Source organism: Chroicocephalus ridibundus, chromosome 9 (assembly GCF_963924245.1).
Source record: "Chroicocephalus ridibundus chromosome 9, bChrRid1.1, whole genome shotgun sequence".
Lineage (NCBI taxonomy): Eukaryota > Metazoa > Chordata > Aves > Charadriiformes > Laridae > Chroicocephalus > Chroicocephalus ridibundus.
In genome coordinates this window covers 10874814-10893841 of record NC_086292.1, presented here as the reverse complement: position 1 = coordinate 10893841, position 19028 = coordinate 10874814, and the positions used below count along the sequence as shown (strand labels likewise).

At 45.1% G+C, this 19028-nt stretch overlaps 4 protein-coding genes across 4 annotated transcripts; 2 read left to right on the top strand and 2 right to left on the bottom strand.

The window, feature by feature from the left end:
• Positions 1 to 6: 6 nt before the first annotated feature.
• Positions 7 to 4338, top strand: NKAP (NFKB activating protein). The gene is made up of 9 exons (XM_063347007.1): positions 7 to 275; positions 608 to 688; positions 1076 to 1149; positions 1368 to 1487; positions 1952 to 1997; positions 2408 to 2523; positions 2673 to 2748; positions 3228 to 3377; positions 4023 to 4338. The coding sequence occupies exons 1-9, from the start codon at positions 7 to 9 to the stop codon at positions 4195 to 4197; spliced, it is 1107 nt and encodes a 368-aa protein (XP_063203077.1). The 3' UTR covers positions 4198 to 4338.
• Positions 4339 to 5623: 1285 nt separating this feature from the next.
• Positions 5624 to 8020, bottom strand: AKAP14 (A-kinase anchoring protein 14). Its single transcript, XM_063346746.1, has 5 exons — positions 7874 to 8020; positions 7710 to 7801; positions 7379 to 7558; positions 6083 to 6135; positions 5624 to 5708 (listed from the first exon to the last, which is right to left on the bottom strand). The coding sequence occupies exons 1-5, from the start codon at positions 7983 to 7985 to the stop codon at positions 5624 to 5626; spliced, it is 522 nt and encodes a 173-aa protein (XP_063202816.1). The 5' UTR covers positions 7986 to 8020.
• Positions 8021 to 9935: 1915 nt separating this feature from the next.
• On the bottom strand, positions 9936 to 10846 carry NDUFA1 (NADH:ubiquinone oxidoreductase subunit A1). Its single transcript, XM_063346460.1, has 3 exons — positions 10644 to 10846; positions 10331 to 10420; positions 9936 to 10031 (listed from the first exon to the last, which is right to left on the bottom strand). The coding sequence occupies exons 1-3, from the start codon at positions 10743 to 10745 to the stop codon at positions 10011 to 10013; spliced, it is 213 nt and encodes a 70-aa protein (XP_063202530.1). The 5' UTR covers positions 10746 to 10846; the 3' UTR covers positions 9936 to 10010.
• A 143-nt stretch (positions 10847 to 10989) lies between these two features.
• UPF3B (UPF3B regulator of nonsense mediated mRNA decay) lies at positions 10990 to 19016 on the top strand. The gene is made up of 10 exons (XM_063346204.1): positions 10990 to 11205; positions 11337 to 11443; positions 11583 to 11689; positions 13233 to 13331; positions 13700 to 13810; positions 14525 to 14568; positions 15236 to 15424; positions 15920 to 16071; positions 16782 to 17094; positions 17918 to 19016. The coding sequence occupies exons 1-10, from the start codon at positions 11035 to 11037 to the stop codon at positions 18062 to 18064; spliced, it is 1440 nt and encodes a 479-aa protein (XP_063202274.1). The 5' UTR covers positions 10990 to 11034; the 3' UTR covers positions 18065 to 19016.
• The last annotated feature ends 12 nt before the right edge of the window (positions 19017 to 19028 follow it).

Here is a 19028-nt window from a genome sequence, read left to right as displayed (position 1 = left end):
GCCGTCATGGCGCCGGCGTCGCGTTCCCGCAGCCCGCCGGCTGCCAGCCCAGAGCGCCGCGGCCGGAGGTCCCGCTCCCGGTCTCGGTCCCGCTCCCGCTCGCGCTCCCGCGAACGCAACGGCCTGAAGCGCCCGAGCCACCGGCGGAGCCGCAGCTGGTCCCGCTCCCGCTCCCCCGGCGGGCCGCGCTCCGCCACGCACCACGGCCACCACCACCACGGCAAGGCCTGGCCCGAGTACTACGAGAAGGAGAAGGAGGAGATCCTGCGGCAGAGGCGAGCGCCGGCCCGGGGCTCTCCCGAGGGTTCTTCCCCTCCGGTCGGAGGAACCGGCGCTCCCGGGGCGGGGAGGGCAGGGCGGGCGGCCGGGCATCTGGTGGGCCGGAGTCGCGGTGCCATGTCGGGAAGTGACGGGACTCGGCTGGGAGGGTGCTCGCACCCGTTACCCGCCGTTACCCGAGGTTTGCTGCCGGCCTCCCGGGCCGCTGGTGGGTTCTTCTCCTTGTTGTAGGTGCTTTAGGCGATTAGAAACAGTAGCAGAGAGCGGCTGCGGTGGTTTATGTGCTGGCTGTAGTGTGAGGCGTCAGTGAAAGTGTTTTCCATTACAGGAGACTCAATGAGAGAGAGAGAATTGGAGAACTGGGGGCACCTGAAGTCTGGGGACTGTCACCAAAGGTTCCGGACCCCGAGTAAGGCATATTCTTTCTTCTTCCCTTATGGTTTTTATGATATTGAGTAGATAACTTACAAAATATCTTATCCCTACGCCAGTCCCTTTGCCACAATTCATGTTGTGTCAGTTCATTTCTGAATCAATATAACAAGGTTATTACTTTTTTTTTCCCAAAAAAATAATTCCAACATACCAATTATGCAAGATATGATTTAGGTGATCAGGTGAGTATTATGTTGTGGTTCTGAAAGCAGTTCCCATGCTGCAAATTAACTGTTTTAATTCTTGACTCTCTTGCAAGTATTGACTCAAAATCTGCAAGTGTGTGTCTGGTCATGTGTGTACCTTTGGTCTTGAATACTACAAAATAAATTTTAAGTAGCAAACTTTTATTTTTACTCAGTTCCGATGAGCATACACCAGTAGAAGATGAAGAGGCAAAATCTAAGAGTAGTTCTTCAGATTCCAGCTCAGAAGGTAATTTGTTTTGCTTACGTAGCTCGTTTTGAAAATGGAAAGCTACTGAAGTTGGGAATCTGCTGTTGCTTGCAAGAGATTCACTGGCTTTGATGGGTGGAAGTGAGTGTGGTGGGCTCCAGTTCAAAGGAGAGCATTCTTTGGGAGGAACGGGAAATACATATGGAGCTAGATGATCTTTGTCTGTTCTCTAATGTTATCTTTTAAAAACATTCTAGAGGAAAAAAAGAAAAAGAAGAAGAAAAGAAAGAAGAAAAAACGGAAGGCATCCAAAAGAAAACGCAGAAAACATTCTGAGGACAGCGACAGCGAGTCGGAGTCTGAGCAGAACTCCAGTGGTAAGAAAAGAAGGTCTTGGCTAATGTGCGTGGTGCAAGAGCTCTCCTTCTGCTCTTCTGACCTCAAAGCAACGCTTCTGGCTTTTGTTGCACACTTGCAGTTTCTGAAATTATACAGCTGCAGCATCAGTCCGGTGTTCTTTTCTTTCACCATCTTGCTGCGTTTGCAGTGCGTTTTCCTTGAGTGCTTGTGGTCTCGCCTCAGGAAATAGGATTTTTGAAGTTAGCATCCATTGGGTGTCTCACAACAGAGATACGTTCAGTACATTCTCATATCGATGCGTACTGGAGGTAGCTTTCTACTAAGACTTTCTCAGTGTTATTTTGTACCTAAACAAATCACATCTGAGGAGCTGTGTGCTAAGGCATTCTGATGGAGGCAGTTAGTTATTCACAATGCAGTAAACTGCTTAGTTATAGCTAATCATCTCTTTTTGATAATATATATACTTTATTTTTTTCAGATGAAGATAAAAAGAAAAGCAAGAAGAAGAAAAAAAAGAGCAGAAAGTAAGTTTCCAGGTTGTTGTGTGTAATTCTACCTGCTTTTGATTAGAGGGCAGTGCCACTTCCTTAGCAGGTACTGAGGAAGGCTGAGCGCTCTTGTAATTAGGGCTATAAATGCTGTTGAATAATCTTAATTTGATGCATTTTCTTTAGATCTACAGAACCATGTAGCATAGAGGACTCGCTGCAAGCTTAGGGAGCCACTTTCTAATGCTATATGAAAGACATAACAGTTTATATATTGTCTTTGTTTTGCTGTAAGGCGTTTTCTATGAAATAACATCAATCTATATGCAGACGGCCAGTCTTCCTGCAGATGGAAGGTGCCTTGAGAAACTAATGACTTGAGTATGATTCCAAGCACTTTCTTTCATCTTAAATTTTGGTAAGTAGCATGTCTGTCTTTATCACAGGAAGAAGTATAAGAAAAAGAAAAATAAGAAGAGCAGGAAGGAATCCAGTGATTCCAGTAGTGAAGATTCTGATGACGAAACGTTTCAAGGGGAAGATCTCTGGATTGAGAGATCAAGTAGGTTCACCTGAGTTTAAACTTGGATTGAAACTTCTTGGTGTCCTTTCCTTGGGTTCTTTGTTATGTGTTGCTGACCTGTGTAGCTGTTCTGATAACAGAGAACAATGGGCACGATACTAATCTTCCTCATTATTTGATTGTTGCAGAAAATACAGAAGCTGATAGCTTGATTGGACCAGAAGCTCCCAAAACCCACGCATCTCAGGATGATAGGCCTTTGAAGTGAGTAGCCAGCTCTAACGGTACTTTGATCGAATCAAGTAAATCAAGCCTGAAGGTTACTGTTCAAAAGGGCTGTTATAGCAATATGGCCTGCATCAGAGAGAATGCTGTGCCAGAAACTCACAGGCAGAAGTGATAGTGCAGCTAGCCTTTACCCTGGCCTGAATTCAGGTAGAAAAGTCTGGTTTATGACTTTTAGCTTCGATTCCTAGAAAATCAATTGTAAGATGCCTTTATTCTAATGCTCTGCAGTATAGTGACTTTATAGTGTCTTCATTACTGTTTAATCAGAACGGGTTCAACTGGTAATTTGAGATGTTGTTCCTAGTGTTAGCCATAAGGAAGAAACAGGCCAATATGTGGGAAAGAATAAGAAAGCACTTAAAAATGCAGCTGTAGCAAGTAGTGAACAGAGAAGCTGGATGTTTGGCTCAGGCTCTCTCTATTTGAGACTGATTAAAATCACTGCTTTTTTTAAGCTACGGACACGCCCTCTTGCCCGGTGAAGGTGCAGCAATGGCAGAGTACGTAAAAGCAGGAAAACGTATACCTCGGAGAGGTGAAATCGGCTTGACCAGTGAAGAGATCGCATCGTTTGAGAGCTCTGGTTATGTCATGAGTGGCAGCAGGTATGGTTTTGGTGGTGGTAATGGTTCAGTGAAATTTTCAAGAGCTGCTTCCTCTATTGGCTGGTTAGAAGACCGACTCCAAGCTCTAGTTGAAAGCACCAAAGAGAAGGTGCTCTCTGTGCTTGCGGTAATCTACACTAAACTCCCTGTTACTATAGATGGATGGTAAGCTTTTTAAGGACACTTTCTTCTCAAGAGCAAAAATTCTTTCCGAGTAATAGACTTCTAATTATCTTGTATTTCAAATGAGGAGGTACTTGTGTCAGATGGCTCAAAGGTGGCGTGTTTGGACAACAGTGGTGACGTGCTGGCTCTTCAGTAGGAGAGAAATCAAAGTGTAAGAGGTTGGCTGCACTTTTTCTGATGAGTCCAACAGGAATTTCACTTAAGGTTTGGTGAGCCAACAGCTGACACCCTGGGGATAGATGGGACTTCCAGCTGAATGCCTGAGAGCAGGCACCCCCAGGAGTCAGTTCCTTGCTCTGCCACGCTCCTTCCTGGGAAGGTTTGTGTGCAGTTTGGATTCTCTAGTGTAGGTGTCTTTATAAGCCCCTCAAAACATTCAGGCCAGTTGATGGATGGAAGCCATGACAGGGCATTACATCCTTCTGCCTGTGCTGATGTACACGGTGTTCTCCTCCACAGACATCGCCGAATGGAAGCTGTGCGTCTGCGTAAAGAGAACCAGATTTACAGCGCAGATGAAAAGAGAGCTCTGGCATCCTTCAACCAGGAAGAGAGGAGGAAACGAGAGAATAAGATCCTTGCAAGCTTTCGAGAGATGGTCTACAGAAAGACTAAGGGCAAAGAGGAAAAATAATTCTGTATTTCAGCTGTACACCACAGGTTCTACCAAGCAGCAGCTAACCTGTTGCAGTCATGATTTGAAAAAAGCTGCAAGTGCTGCAGTGCCTTTCACCCAACAGGGCCAAGCCTCAGGAGTGGATTACTTGTATCAAGGAAACAGTTACTTTTGTCAGATTTTCTTGGATCATTTTTTCACCATCTACAAGGAATCCCTGTAAAGTGAAAGGCTAAAAGGCAGGGAAGGCGGGAACACGCATGGAAGATTAGAGGTGGCAATGTTCTATACTTACTTTGAATCAGACAAGCAAGAGGATTCCATGGGAGGGCTTTGTTACTTGATGCTGATAAATGTGATTTTCCATTTATTTTGATTAATGAGAGTAGACTGGCCATCAGAAGCAAGCTACTATAACAGTATCAAAATTGAAGGAATTCCTAAGTTCCTGTTTAAGATCTAATGCTGTCCACTTAGGTATTTTTTTTCATAAGTCTTTTAGGTTTATTTTTTTCTCAAAATACTTGCATTTTGGTTTGTGGCTCAAACTAGACTTGTAAATAGAAATGAGTTTGTAATTTAATACAGATGGGCTTCAGTTACTTTAAAGCAAGCAGATCACAACTGGGGTATAAAGTAATGGTAACAGTAGTAGCAGGGTCTTGATCTTCAATCCATCAAAGCCCGTGGTGAAGAGCTACGTTGCTTGCTTCTTTTTCTCCTATGTTATACATAGGTATCAGAGCAGTGGGGTGCAGTGATTGGAACCCCTGGATGTACACAGGTGGTAACAAGGATGTATCTTCCAATTTATTTGAAATTTTTTTGTCTGTGGAAGGGTTCTAGATTAAAACTTTATTTTAACTCCTGCGGTATTTTAATTTGGTATGTTTCAGCAGTATTACATGGCTATCTTTAAACTCTGTACTCAGAGGCCTGCTCCAAGTAGTGCTTCTGTGGTGGTTATCTTTGATTCAACTGTGTATTTCCAAACATACTCCCCCCCTTAGCATTTTTTTCAAATGCTTTTAAAAACAGAGTGTTTTCTAGAGGGTTTTTTTGTTCCCCTGAATCTCTGTGTTGTAGTTTTGGCAGCAGAGATGTCTTGTATGTTTGTATAAAGAAAATAAAAGTTCTATAATGTTTGCCCTGGAGTTCTGCAGACCTGGTGTTCACAAACAGGAAGTCCAGCCCAGCTGCCTTTTCCCATCTACACTCTGGAACCTGGTTCTGTCCTGCCATACCCACCCATCTCTGCAAGGGACCGTCATGTAAAGCCGGCTGCCAGGTCAGGACATAGTTGATTTTGCACAGATTTAATGCTTTTTCTGTGTCCACAAAGTAGAAATGCTAACAAGGAAGAGCCGTTCTTTCCTCATTATGTTTATTTGATTCCCTACAAAATACCAACAGAGCGTTGGTGATGGTCAGTTGGAGCTGTTCATTAGAGAGTAAGTCTTTCCATGAGGATTATTTTATTTTCAATGATGTCCTTAAGCCACTTTTCTCTAAACTGACACTGTTCTGGCCTGGAGGATGAAATAAAAGAGAGTAAATAGTAAGAATAATATTGAACCAAGTTTGGCCAGCTCAGAACTGGCCTTTATTCACAGGGCAAGCCTATCTGCTGAAAAAAAAACCACCAACTAGACCTGTGTAAACCCAAGACAAGTTCATTATGGAGAAGGCAGGTGCTCATGGGGTGGCTATCCATGCCTGCAGTGGAGTGAAGCTGATGATAAGCAGGGCCATTTGGTTTTGCGTAGCAAGATTTTTGACAGCTTCCTCCACCTCTCTGCTATTATTGCAAACTTACTTACATCAGTCTCCTTTGTTTTTGGCATGGAAAAGCTTGCTAGAACCTCCTGAGTTGTGTCAGTGATGGAAGAGTAATAACATTTACCTGTGAATCAGCCTGCTGGACTCCAGAGTGAAGAATACCTCCACAGGCGAGGTCTGCAAAAGAGTAGCGACAGGGCAAAGTTCACATACAGGACATCAAAAAGCAGGCATTTACATTAGGTAAGAGCTACTATCTACTTCTTCAAAAATAACCTGTGTAGCTGTACAACATTTCTGTTACAGATCAGAATAGTTTTGGTTTAAAGCCTCTGAGTATTCTCTTGTGAAGGCAAAGACTCAGATGTTACAAATTAAGGCTTGTGCCTTAAATTTCTGACCTTAGATTTCTGACCAGTGGCTGTGAGCTGTTGTGCTGGTCTTGGCTGTGTAGAGTTAATTTTCTTTGCCATAGCTAGTTTGGGGATATGGTTTGGATTTGTGCTGAAAACATGTCGATGACACAAGGATATTTTTGTTTCTGCTGAGCAGTGCTCACACACAATCGAGGACTTCTCTGCTCCTCACACCAGCCCACCAGCGAGGGCTGGAGGTGCACAAGGAGTTGAGAGTGGGACGCAGCCAGGACAGCCAACCCCAGCTGACCACAGGGATATTCCATGCCATGTGACATCATGCTCAGCAACAAAACTAGGGAGGAGGTTGGTTGGGGATGGCTGCTGCTCAGGGACTGGCCAGGCATCAATTGGTGGTGAAGAATTGTTTTCATTTGCATCACCTGTCTTAGTTGTTATTTTTTTCTCTCCTGATTATTTTTTTCCTTAATTTTTTTGTCATTATTATTATTATTTATTTTTTTAAATTATTAAACTGTTTTTATCTCAATCCATGAGTTTTCTCACTTTCACACTTCCAATTCTCTCCCCCATCCCACTAGGAGGTGGGGTGGAAGGAGTGAGTGAGCAGCTGTGTGGTCTTTAGTGGCCAGTTGGGGTTAACCCTCGACATCTGTGGACTGATATTTGGGGATCCACAGGCAGTAAGTAGAAAAGCTAGGGTTCAATATGACTAAGTATAGGTTCTGGAGGTAAAAAGTCTACTCAGTGCAATTTATTTCTTTTTTTTTCTTGAGCTGCAACATATGATTGTACAGGTGACAGGCTTCAGGCCAATCTGGAAAGGGGTTCTGAGACAGCATGAAGAGTAGTGGGCCAGCCTCCCTCTGCTGACCCCTTGTTCTGTGACATTCTGGCAGCAGCCAGGCCTTGTCAGCATCTCTTGTGAGAGCTGCTGGCTCCTGGCCAGTCTCTCTGCTGCCCTCCTGTCTCACTGCCTCAGGAAACACCCCCTGTACTCTTGTCCCTTGAAGGATTGGTACATGCCATTTCTGAGTACTTACGGCAGGTTTGATTTTGGAGATCTCTATAACAAAGTAGATGCTTGCTGTTGCTTGTGGGATGGGCTTTCTGCGTGTTTGGACACTCCAGCAAACTCTGTAATGGTACCTCTTGCTGTACTTCAGTTCTTCTTCCTGGAGAAATTCTGACCAGTGAAGCCAGCTTCTGTGAACATCCCATGTCTGCTGAACAAACACATCACGCTAACATTCCCTCTGTCCAGCAGAGGTGACTTGAGGGAGGTGCTAAAAAGGAACTGAGGTGCTCTCCTCTAATTTTTCACACTCCCCAAGGAAGGCATGACCTTCCTGAGTGGATGGAATTGTCACTCACAGAAATATATTCTTCAATCTGCCGTCGTCCTTTCTCTACTGTGAAGTTGTTGCCTGTGATCCACTGGATATTTTTGATGACACTCTTGGTTTCTAAAATAGATAAAATGCTGACAAATCCTTCTGGGAAGACCCTAACACATACAAATAGAGCAGACATGCTACCTTTCTCTTTTTTCTCCAGCTCTGGAAGATATTCCTCTGTACCGCTTCTCCCGTTTTCTGTGAGAATGTGAGCTTTTTCCTTACTGGCAGCGTTTTCCTCTCCCTTGTCCATTGTCTTCCGTTTTAGAAAGAGAAACACACAAATGCACTGAGAGAGAGTTGTTTGTGGTACCCAGCAACCCAGGGAGTGTTTGCTCCCTGTTGCCATGGCAAGGTGGCTGCCAGCCAATGGGAGCGCTGGGCTCCCGGCATCCCCATCCGCGTCTGGGGGGGCCCATATGGATGGGGACTGCGGGGCCCCTTTGGACCAGGGACCCTAGGGAAATTCCTCCCTGGCAGCCATTGTCTCCTGGAAGGGAAAGATGGGATGAGCAGGAAAACAGACGTGGGATCCTGCTAGATTCTCTGTTTGTCAAATTTCTGCCAGTCTCGACAACTTGGGAACTAAACCAGCCTCCGGTCTGTGCGCTGCCATACGCAGTCTCAGCCCAGCCCATCACATAGAGGTGCTGCAGGCTCTGCACACCAGCGCTTGGGACACAGAGCCCTTCAGAGGGAAAGGACCACGGACGCTAAGAGAGGCCAGAGATATTTAGCAGAGTGCAGCATGGTGAATTCCAAGCAACCACTGTGTTGGAAATGACTTAGCAGCTGATGGGAAGGTCTTGTGCTGGAACCGCTGGGGAGGCAAGACTTGGGATGCAGAACCCTAAGGAGCTCTGTGTGCGTGACAGATGAGGCCCGCTCATTTACCGCATCTCATGCAGCAAAGGAAGCTTATTCCAGCTGCTGCTCAGGACATATTGTAAGGTGAGCACAGCACAAGGCAAGGTGTCAAACGGAAAAGGCCTTTTCTGAGCCCAAAAATTCTCCATGGAGACACGCTAACCCAGGCAGGACACATCTCACAAGAGCTCTTCAAGACCCCTTGGTGTCTGGAAGGATTACAGCAAACCCTGCCTAAAACAGCTCTGCTTTGTTTTTCAGCTGTCTGTGGTTTGGGAGAGATGCTCAAGGCCAGTGTGAGCCCTGGAAACCTGTCTCCTCCTCTGCTTCCTGACCTGATCTCCACACCTTTTCCCTCTCGTATTTCTTGTCCTCCTGATCTTCTCTCCTTGCTAGGTCTTCTGTCTCTCCAGCCAGTGCTGTAGCCAATTAGCTGGTGGTAAGTGCTTTGGGCTGGTGTTTCATTGATTCCCAAGGTCTTTTCAGTCATGTCCAATAGAGCCAATGCCAGCCGTCTCCAAGAGGGACCTGCTACTGGCCAAGGCTGAGCCCATCAGCAACTGGCAGCGACTGAGCCCAGTGGCAGCACTGGGATAACGTATTTAAGAAGTCGGGAAAAGTTGCTGCACAACAGCAGTTGCAGTCAGAGAGAGGAGCAAGAATATGTGAGAGCAACAACTCTGCAGGCACCAAGGTCAGTGAAAGAGGGGCAGGAGGTGCTCCAGGCGTCAGAGCAGAGATTCCCGTGCAGCCCATGGTGAAGACCATGGCGAGGCAGGCTTTCCCCTGCAGCCTACGGAGTCCACGATGGAGTAGATAGCCATCTGCAGCCCACGGAGGACCCCACACTGGAGCAGGTGGATGCCCAAAGGAGGCTGCAACCCTGTGGAGACCCCGTGTTGGAGCAGGCTTCTGGCAGGAGCTGTGGAGAGAGGAGCTGGAGCAGGGGAAGAATGTAAGGAGTCCTCCCCTGAGGAGGAAGGAGCATCAGAGAGAACTTGTGATGAACTGACTGCACACCCCCACTGCTTGGAGGGAAGAGGTAGAGAAATCAGGAGTGAAGGTGAGCCCGGGAAGAAGGGAGGGGTTGGGGGAAGGTGTTTTAAGATTTGGTTTGATTTCTTATTATCCTAGTTTGGTAATAAATTAATTTCCCCAAGTCAAGTCTGTTTTGACCACGATGGTGATTGGTGAGTGATCTCCCTGTCATTATCTCAACCCATGAGCCTTTTTTTATATTTTCTGTCCAGCTGAGGAGGGGAATGATAGAGTGGGTTTGGTGGGCACCTGGTGTCCAGTCAGGGTCAACCCACCACAGCAACACAGATCCAAGGGCTGAATACATGTATATCTTTATTAAAGAGTTAAATCATTTTATACAGATGTGTGGATTCTTCAAAGTGACGACCCCTTAGTCTATGTTCTCCAGACCCTGAAAAAGAAAAAGTAACAGCTGTATTTGCACCATTCTCATCACTAACTTGCAAGAGCGCATAACTGACAATGCAGTTTTATCAAACTATGCTTTGTAAGTACCTAAGTCCTAATTTAAAAAAAAATAATAATTAAAGTGCACATCCCCACAGACAGGCCAGCTGCAGGTACACAGCGAGCTCCCACTACCCCAAGAGTGGCTGGTGCCCACCTCAGAGGCCGTGGGAGCCCCCAGCTCCGATCTCAGGGCTCCTGCTCCCCTCCCCACGGTACCTGCCCCATGCCCCCAGCACCTGCCTTGGAGACGTAGTACTTGTTGACACCCGACAGCCGCCGGTCTCGTTCCATCAGGGTCCACTGGTAGGGATAGCGGGCGATCCGCTTCTCCTGCGGGCATGCACGGCACTATATGTCACAGCCCCGGGGAAGGGGCTCCCGGAGGTACGGGGATCTCTGAGGGAAGCGGTCCCGAGGAAAGGGGGATCTCGGAGGGAAGGAGTGCCAGAGGGAAGAAGGGGTCTGGGGAGAAGCGGAGCCCCGGGATCCCGGGCGGGGACACCGGGGATAGGGGGTGGGGGGAGTAGGCCCGGTCGCCCCGCCCCGCGCTGACCTTGCCGCCGTTGCACCAGCGGTGCATGTAGACGGTGGAAAGACCAGGGATAGCGAGGCAGATGCCCATGATGGCCATGCCGGGCAGGATCTCGTACCACATCCCGCCAGTCCGGTGCCGCCGGTCCGGTGTCGCCCGCCGCCCGCCCCGGCCTGCCTGCGGGCACTCCCAGCCTGCCCCGCGCGCGGCGGTGTACGCCGGGACCTGTAGTCCGGCTGGGCGCGGTGCACGCCGGGACCTGTAGTCCAGCGGGGGGAGCCTGGGCCGAGGGCGCGGTTCGTGTCCCTTTACGGCGCAGTCGCGCAGTGGCGCGGCGGCCAATGGGCGGGCGGGGCGGGGCGGAGCAGCCAATGGACGGGCGGGGCGGGGCGGGGCTGTCCGGCGGCCCGGGATGAAGGAGGACAAGGAGAACGCCAGGCCCAAGGAGCGGCGCGGTGGGCCCGCTGCCGGGCCGGGGGCCTTGCTGGGGACGGGGACTGCCACCGGCACGGACGGCAGGGCCGGCGGCGCTGAGCTCGACCGCCTGGAGCGGCCCAAGGACAAGAAGGAGACCCTCAGCAAGGTAGGGCCTGTGCGCCGCTCGGTGCGGGCCCGCCCCGCCCGTGGTGATGGGCCTTGCGCGGCGGCTCTTGGGGGTGGCCGTTGAGGGCTGCAGGGGGGGTGACAGGGGCCGCCCTAACCGTCGTGCCGCAGGTGGTGATCCGGCGGCTGCCGCCCAGCCTGACGAAGGAGCAGCTGGAGGAGCATCTCCAGCCCCTGCCCGAGCACGACTACTTCGAGTTCTTCGCCAACGACTCCAGGTAGGGCCGCCCCCCTCCACCACAACCCCCCCACCTGGGGCTCCCGGGAGCCGCCGCTGCTGCCAGCCCAGCCCCGGGAGGCGCTGGCCCCCGGGAGGCACCGGCCCCGGGTCAGCCTCTCGGTCTTGTCTTTCCGCAGCTTGTACCCTCACATGTTCTCGAGAGCCTACATCAACTTTAAAAACCAGGAAGACATAGTCCTCTTCAGGGATCGCTTTGACGGCTATGTTTTTGTCGATCACAAAGGCAAGTAAAGGCGCTCGGCTGTGTGTTTGCATCTTTCCTGGTGTGAGGGCAGTGTGCTAACTGAATTTTAGAGGGATGCGTGCGAGCAGCCTAACATGCCGCTTCTGGTATGTTTGGTTTTAGTGCAGTATTTCAAAGAACAAAGAAAATGTTTTATGCTTTGTGGAAACTAATCAAAATTGATTTTATATACCTATAAATTGACTTTTTTATATTATGTGTAAAAACCCAGTTAAGTGTGCATCAAGGTAGTAGTGGTGTCAGTATGAAAGCCAGTTGCTGTGCTCCTAAGGTTAATACTTGCATTGTCGTACCTGAGTATAAAGTCTGAACAGTGCAAGCAGGTAGGTGGTGTTGCTTTCCAAGCTAAATGAAGCTGAACTTAATGATGCCACCCTCTGCTATTCCCCTCACCTGTTCTGTATACATCTAGCGATGTGTCTTATTTTTTGATCAGTTTTTAATCAGGCTGTTACTGATTTTGGTTTACAATTGAGTGAGTCATCTTGATTCAGTAAAAGGAACAGCTTGTTCTTTGCAGTCTAAGTCGTGAAAGCGACTGCTCTCTAGAGACGTTCAACTGTAGGAAACAAATATTTTGTTTAATTCATTGGTTAAACATCCAAGTACATAGTTGCTACTTACCTTTTTTCTAAATTCACATTAGGTATTCAGTACATCTCATGTTTTTAAATTTTGCATTTCAAAATTGCTTACATTGGGTAGCACTAAAAGTTGTTAGTCTCTCATTGGTAGACCTTAAATTTACATATTTAGCAAAAGCTTTAACAAGAGTGTTCCTATTGCCTTCACTAGGCTAAGGATTTCACCTTGAACTTTGTTTCAAGTACATGTGTTTTACACTTCACCCAGCCAGGTGTTTTATGTGACATAGAGCTCTGTCAACAAGATTCTTCCTTATTTATGAGGGTTGCATAACGAAGTTCTAATAACACCTAGATCTTTTAAATAAGCTGGTTTGCAGTGTAAGAGCACACTGTACTTGCTATGTCCAACAGCAATATTCGACTTAACCAGCTGTAAATGTTGCATTCTTGTCAGAAGATAAAACTTTTAAAGCCTGCCTGTAATGTTGCATTCTATTCATTTTGCTAAAAAGTGAGATTTGCCTCAGTTGCATTAACTTAAAATATTCTCTTTTACTTGCACAACGAACGCATGGTCTGTAGGATGAGGACGTTACATGGTGCAGTGTAGCTGAGGTGGCTGAACTGACAGTTGTGGGCAGTCTTAAATCTAGCATCTCCTTCTTGTTGTGAGTGCGAGTTTGCTGGCTTGTTAAGGTAGTGAGAGAGTCTAGTTCATGAATTCTGCTGTCTCTAAAATGGTTTTTTTTTGGTTTTTTGTTTTTTTGTTTTTTTTTTTATTAAATGGCTTTCAAAATACAAGGAATCTTTTTATGTTCTCCTAGTAGTCTCTTCTAGTATTGCATATTTCTTGTGAGGCTTATCTTCCTGCTTTAGACATGGACAATGTACTCTATTTTATATCTATTTCATTTCTATTTTAATGTATTAAACAGGTCAGGAATATGCTGCCATAGTAGAGTTTGCACCTTTCCAAAAAGCTGCAAAAAAGAAGAGTAAGAAAAAGGATGCCAAAACTGGAACTATCGAAGATGGTATAACAGCTACCTAGTTTGTTTTGCATGTGTGGACTTGAAAGACCTAGCAGCAATTTGAATATAATGTTTTTACTGTGATGCTGAAGTTTATCAATAGAATGTTTGCTTAATTATATGTGAAGTTTATTAGCACTGCTTTGTCACATACCAATTTATTGAATATGATTGTCCTAGACAAACATAATGCAGCAGCTCATTTGAGAGCTGCCAATTTATGAAAAAGTGACATACAAACAACACAACTTATGCAAATCTAACCCAAACTTCCAGCATTGCGCAATGCAAATTCTTTTCATGTTTTCATGTTTCATATGTCTTCCCCCCCCGCCCTTTTTTCCCCTTTTTCCCTTTCCCCTCCCCCATAGATCCAGAGTACAAGAAGTTTTTGGAAAGTTACAGTGCAGATGATGAAAAACTAACCTCCACTCCTGAAACTTTATTGGAGGAAATAGAGGCAAGAAACAAAGAGCTAATAGGTATGGAAATCTATGTACTATAGTTACATTTTCCTAGAGCACAAAAAAATGTATGTGGTGTAATTTGAAGCTGTGATTTCTCAACCTTGAGGAGGCTAAATTCTTTTGTGTGCTTTCTTGGTATTTGATAAACCTTTAGGCTAATGTTATTCAGTGTATTTTATTTTGATCCCATGCTCTAAATTCTTCTCTAGGTTTAAGTTTTATATGATAACCTTCCTTCCTGTTTTAAATTGCCAGTCAGATGTTCGTTAGCCAGACTAGGCTGTGGAGTGGCTGCATTTCAGTGAGATGCAGTGATGTTTAATGCAAAATGCTGTGAGCAGTGATGTTCCTGCAGGCACAAGTTAAGAGAGATTGTGGTTGGGTAAAATACAACAAAAATGACCAGAATGCTCTTTTTAAGCATGTTACAGGTATCTCTTTCAAAGCAAGAGTATCTGGGAAAAGCCTAATGCAGACTGAATACCCCTTTACAGATAGATAGGTGTACTGGATATTATATTAGTGTCCTAAAGAAGTTTATAGAATCCTAATAGTTGCTGCTGTTGAGAGATAGGATTGGAATACTTGTTTCACTGCTGTATTGCTGTATGTGAGAGGAGATAGGCTGGATAATCCATAAGGCTTCTTCACCTCACATAGAGTTTTGTTGTAGGCGTTGCAGTATTGGATAAGGTAAATGGTTTACATTTGTTTTTATATATTCTGTAGCTAAAAAGACTACTCCTTTGTTGAACTTCTTGAAAAATAAACAGGTAAGACTGTCTCCTGAATCTTCTTGTTGCTTGCAAGTATGATTTGCTTATTGAAAGCATGGTTGCATATATTGCGATGTGTATCTTGATATGTTTCTGCCCTTTCTTTTGAAGATGCTTTTGACCCAAGTTTCCTTGTTAACACCTGGTTCACATATTTTAAACTACTAAAACACTGGCCTGTGTAGGAATGGTAGTGCTTTATGTGCATCCTGTTCACAGCTAAACATCTCTGTGGCACTGACAAACAGGATCCCATTTTAATGCTTTCATTTTTTATGCAGTTATGGCTGAGGTTGTTGTAGATGATTTTTCTCCTAGCATATAATCTCATTGTAACTTTTAGCAATGGGAAGAAACCACAGATGGGGCAGATTCAATTAAAATTAGAATGATAAAGGCCGAGGCTGGTGTTTGGTTTTTTTTAAGACAAATTAAGGCTTATGAGCAAGGCAAAAAAGGTGAAACGCTGCTATAACATGTTCAGGTTCACAACAGAGATGTCAGAACTTTTCTTTCTTTCTTTCTTTTATAATAGGGATGGTTTTGAGGTGAGTTATTTGGTGATGAATTACTTTACCACTTTGTGGCAGGGTATCTTGTTGGGCTTAAAGGGATGTTTTCTAGTGTGGAAATACAGTATTTTTCTTTGCTTTTGCACACACAGAGACTAAGAGAAGAAAAAAGAGAGGAGAGGAGGAGGAGAGAATTGGAAAGAAAAAGACAAAGGGAAGAAGAAAGAAGAAAATGGAAAGAGGAGGAGAGAAGGAAGAGAAAAGAAGCAGAAAAACTGAAAAAAGTAGACAGATGCCCAGAAAAAGAAAGAGACAGATCAAAAGACGAACCAAAGATTAAGGTCTAGAACAGTTCTTTATTATAAACTGTTACATTCCCTTTCCCCTATTATTTGTATATCAGTCTCTCAAAATGTGCTTTGAGTATTGCGTGAAGAATCACATGAGTTTGATGTTAGTAAATTACCACTTTTTTGTAATATTCAATATTAGGTATTGTAAAGGTTTACATGCTGTAATGCTTCATAGTAATATTTAAAGCTGTTGTCATGTGACTGTTGTACATGCTGTGGTAAACGGAATCGTGAATTCACTATGGAACGGAGACTATTTTTAAGCTTTCTAAAATGGTCTGGTTTAGGAGAAAAATCCTAGTCTGCTCTGTGGATTATGCTTACTCATACACTCCAGCTTTTAGAAATACTGCGACTTGCAGTAACATTACTTTAACGTTTATTTCTTACTGGACTGTGGTTCCTTTGATGCAATTTCGGTGTTGTGCCAGACAATATGTATTAGAGTGAGCTTTTTAGTTGAGACTTCTGTTTTCTTTGTAGCTACTTAAGAAGCCTGAAAAAGATGAAAAAGACTTGGAGAAAAAAGAAAAATCCAAGAAACTGGAAAGAGAGACTCTGAGGGAGGAAAAAAATGCGAGTAGTGCATCTGCCAAACGATCTGATGGGGAGACAAAAGAAGAGAAGGCAAAAAAGTATTCTAGTACTTGCTATAAATATGTATATGTATATATAACTTGTTTCCTGATCGTACTGAGGCTTAGGCTGCTCTGCCATGACCGTGTTTTGAAATCTCTTTCAAATTATTTTACTGATATAAGGCATGGGTTGTGTTCTCTGTGGTAGCACACATCCCTGTAATTACAGAAAGCTGTGTGAATTACCTGAGGATTCTTCACTAGTGAACAAATTTTAATATTTTTGCAACTCACTGTAGGAACTCCGCAAAAGAAGCCCAGGTGTAGGTGACCTGCAGCAGGCTGTGAGCACTGTCCTTGCAATGAGAGAATTATAACCATGGCAAGAGGAGAGGTGAACTCCAGTTAGTAGTCCCTTTAAGTCTTGTAAACGGTCAAAGTGGAAAGTGTCATTCTCAACTGCTCCGTGATCTGTTCAAGGTTCAGCTCTGCCATGTGAGAGATAGAGATGAGACAGAGAAATTCAGGTGTTTTCCAAAGCCAGAGGAGACTCAGCCAGTGATGTGAGTAGTAGGCTAGGAAATGCTAGCAGTCAGTGTCATCTCTTGTTATCGTGCATGACTCAGGTTATTACAGCTTCCCAAAAGCTCCCTAGAACCTGCCAGTCTGTCGTCTTCATATTGCACATTTACACCAGTATTACATTGATCTCCCAGCTCTGTCTGATGAATCTTTTGAGCTTCATTTTCAGTTTTGTTTTCATACAGATCAGAAGATGAGTGTGTAAAGGACTACAGGGACCGAGATAGAGATTTTGAAAGAGACAGAGAATATGAGAGAGCACAGAGGGAGAAACTGAGACGCCAAGAAGAGGAGCGTCGGAGGCAGAAAGAGCGCTTTGAGAAAGAGAAGGTTTTTAGAAGAAAAGAGGAAGAGGTGAAAAAGGAGAGAGACTTACTCAGAGAAAAGGGAAAGAAAAGTGATCTTACAGACTTTACCAGCAGCACGGACAAATCTGAGAAAGTAACCAAAGACGATAAAAAAGAGGATACAATTAAGAGGGATCGTATCAGAAACAAGGTGCTGGATTTCTTTAAATTCCTGTGTTGATTCATAGGGACCAGTTTGGGGTTTTTAGGATAAAAGCACTTCAGGGAAACAACAATGTAGTTTCTCTGTTGAAACTTCTCCCTGTTTTGGTGACAAACACTGCTAAACAGTTTGTGATATTTTTTTTGTCACTTATAGGAATTAAGTCAAGATACTATGGGCTAAATCGTAATGACACTGATCCCTTTTCATTTGCTGACTTAAGCCATAGGCCGTATCTTTAAGGTGTAGAGCATCAGTAATGTACCTGTATCTCTGCTGATGGTATACATGCCTGAAAATACATCTCAAAGTGGGAGTGGGATTGAACAGGTTCCTCCAAAACAGGGATGAGACTGCTGCATGCAGAATGTGACAGAAGAGCTCCTGTAGACTCAAGAAATAAATAATATCTTGAGTTTAGTTTTATATACTCTGCAAATCTGTTTTTGCAGCATCAGTATGCATGTTTTCCATGTCACTTAAGGCGTTATTGGGTACAAATAAAACTCGAAGCTTTGAAGTTGGCCTCTGTTCTGAGAGAAGGTGAGCTGAACTCATCTTAAGAGGAAACACTTTACAAATAACTTCAACTATGTGCAGTGTTCTTTGTGGCTTGAACAGGGATGTTGCCTTACAACAGAGACAACCTTGATTTGAGACAGTTGCAGTTACATTGCCAGCATGGTGGAATAGTTTAACTTAGAACACCTTGAAAAGTTTGAATTTGAGCCATTTCTAATTACACTGATGCCGTAATAATCATGATAGCGTGGGGCTATGAAAGAGTCTAAATAGTTTTGATTTATTTCAGGATCGCCCAGCAATGCAGCTGTACCAGCCAGGAGCCCGAAGCCGAAGCAGACTGTGTCAGTATGAAGAGGGTGCCACAAAAGCCGTGGATCAGGGAGCGGATAAGAAACCAGAGAGTGAGAGCAGTAACACGAAAGAGGAGGAGTGACTAGCATGCAAGCCTTATGTGTTCTGACTGTCTGTGCAGCCAAAGAGCATGTACTACGCAATCCAGAAGTGCCTTCGAAGCAAAGAAGGAACACAGGAAGAAAGGGGGCATTGTGCTGTTGGATGTTTCTGGTTAAAGAACCTCAGTTGTAGATTCGGAATTTGAAATGTGTTCTCATTGTATTTTCAGTTATTTGAATTTATTTTCCCAGCATCTAACTACAACAGAGAAGAGAATCTTTGCAAAGTAGAAAGACTTTATGGCCTTAAGTATGATAATAAATGAGTCATGCGGTCAGGAGGAGATGACACCTGGATCTAGAGCCAGAGCTTTACTGTGAGGTGATTGGAGCCGGTCTTTGACGTGCTTCAGCAAAGTGAGCTTGAAGTTGGCTGGAGTGAACACAGGCGTTGTCGCTATGTTGTGCGGTGCTCCTTCCTGAGGCAAGGGTAGCTAAACTATGTCAGTCTGGCATGGCATGGAGACAGGTACACAGGCGGGGGCTGTTGAGGTGCCGGTGCACAGGAGCCCCCTGGCATATGAAGAGGAGAACGTCTGGCCTTGGCAGTAGTGCGTCAGGGAGGGAGAGACCTTCCTCTCCAGTGGTTCTCGGATAAAGTAACTGAGTTGGAGTGTATGAATAAGCTGGCTTAATATTGGATACTTCTTGAGAAATTCTCATGTAGAGTCTACCTACATTGAAATGCTTGTTTTTAATCAAATGTAGCTGGTTTGAGCATCCTGTTCTTTTCCAGCATTCTCCTCTCCCTTCCTTAGAGTCTGAAGCGTTTCCTGACTCCTGCCCTCTCGGTACGGCTTCCTCTTCCCTCGTAACCTGAAGTATTGTTTTACAGCCCAGAAAGAGACTTCACCAGTAGCAGCTCCTCCTAAGCTAGCGAACTTTAGCCATAGCTATTTTGTACTAAAAACAATAAACTCGCAGAAACTTGTACCGCCGCCGTCC

Coding starts and splice junctions, on each gene's coding strand:
- NKAP (XM_063347007.1), top strand. CDS start 7: ATGGCGCCGGCGTCGCGTTCCCGCAGCCCGCCGGCTGCCAGCCCAGAG. Junction 1,998..2,407: donor AAGAAAAAAAAGAGCAGAAA/GTAAGTTTCCAG, acceptor TCTTTATCACAG/GAAGAAGTATAAGAAAAAGA. Junction 2,749..3,227: donor CAGGATGATAGGCCTTTGAA/GTGAGTAGCCAG, acceptor GCTTTTTTTAAG/CTACGGACACGCCCTCTTGC.
- AKAP14 (XM_063346746.1), bottom strand. CDS start 7,985: ATGGACAAGGGAGAGGAAAACGCTGCCAGTAAGGAAAAAGCTCACATT. Junction 6,136..7,378: donor TCTCCAAAATCAAACCTGCC/GTAAGTACTCAG, acceptor ACTCTTTTGCAG/ACCTCGCCTGTGGAGGTATT. Junction 5,709..6,082: donor TCCAGCAGGCTGATTCACAG/GTAAATGTTATT, acceptor TTCATCCTCCAG/GCCAGAACAGTGTCAGTTTA.
- NDUFA1 (XM_063346460.1), bottom strand. CDS start 10,745: ATGTGGTACGAGATCCTGCCCGGCATGGCCATCATGGGCATCTGCCTC. Junction 10,421..10,643: donor GCTGGTGCAACGGCGGCAAG/GTCAGCGCGGGG, acceptor GCATGCCCGCAG/GAGAAGCGGATCGCCCGCTA. Junction 10,032..10,330: donor ACAAGTACTACGTCTCCAAG/GCAGGTGCTGGG, acceptor TTTCTTTTTCAG/GGTCTGGAGAACATAGACTA.
- UPF3B (XM_063346204.1), top strand. CDS start 11,035: ATGAAGGAGGACAAGGAGAACGCCAGGCCCAAGGAGCGGCGCGGTGGG. Junction 11,690..13,232: donor TGTTTTTGTCGATCACAAAG/GCAAGTAAAGGC, acceptor TGTATTAAACAG/GTCAGGAATATGCTGCCATA. Junction 15,425..15,919: donor AAGACGAACCAAAGATTAAG/GTCTAGAACAGT, acceptor TTTTCTTTGTAG/CTACTTAAGAAGCCTGAAAA.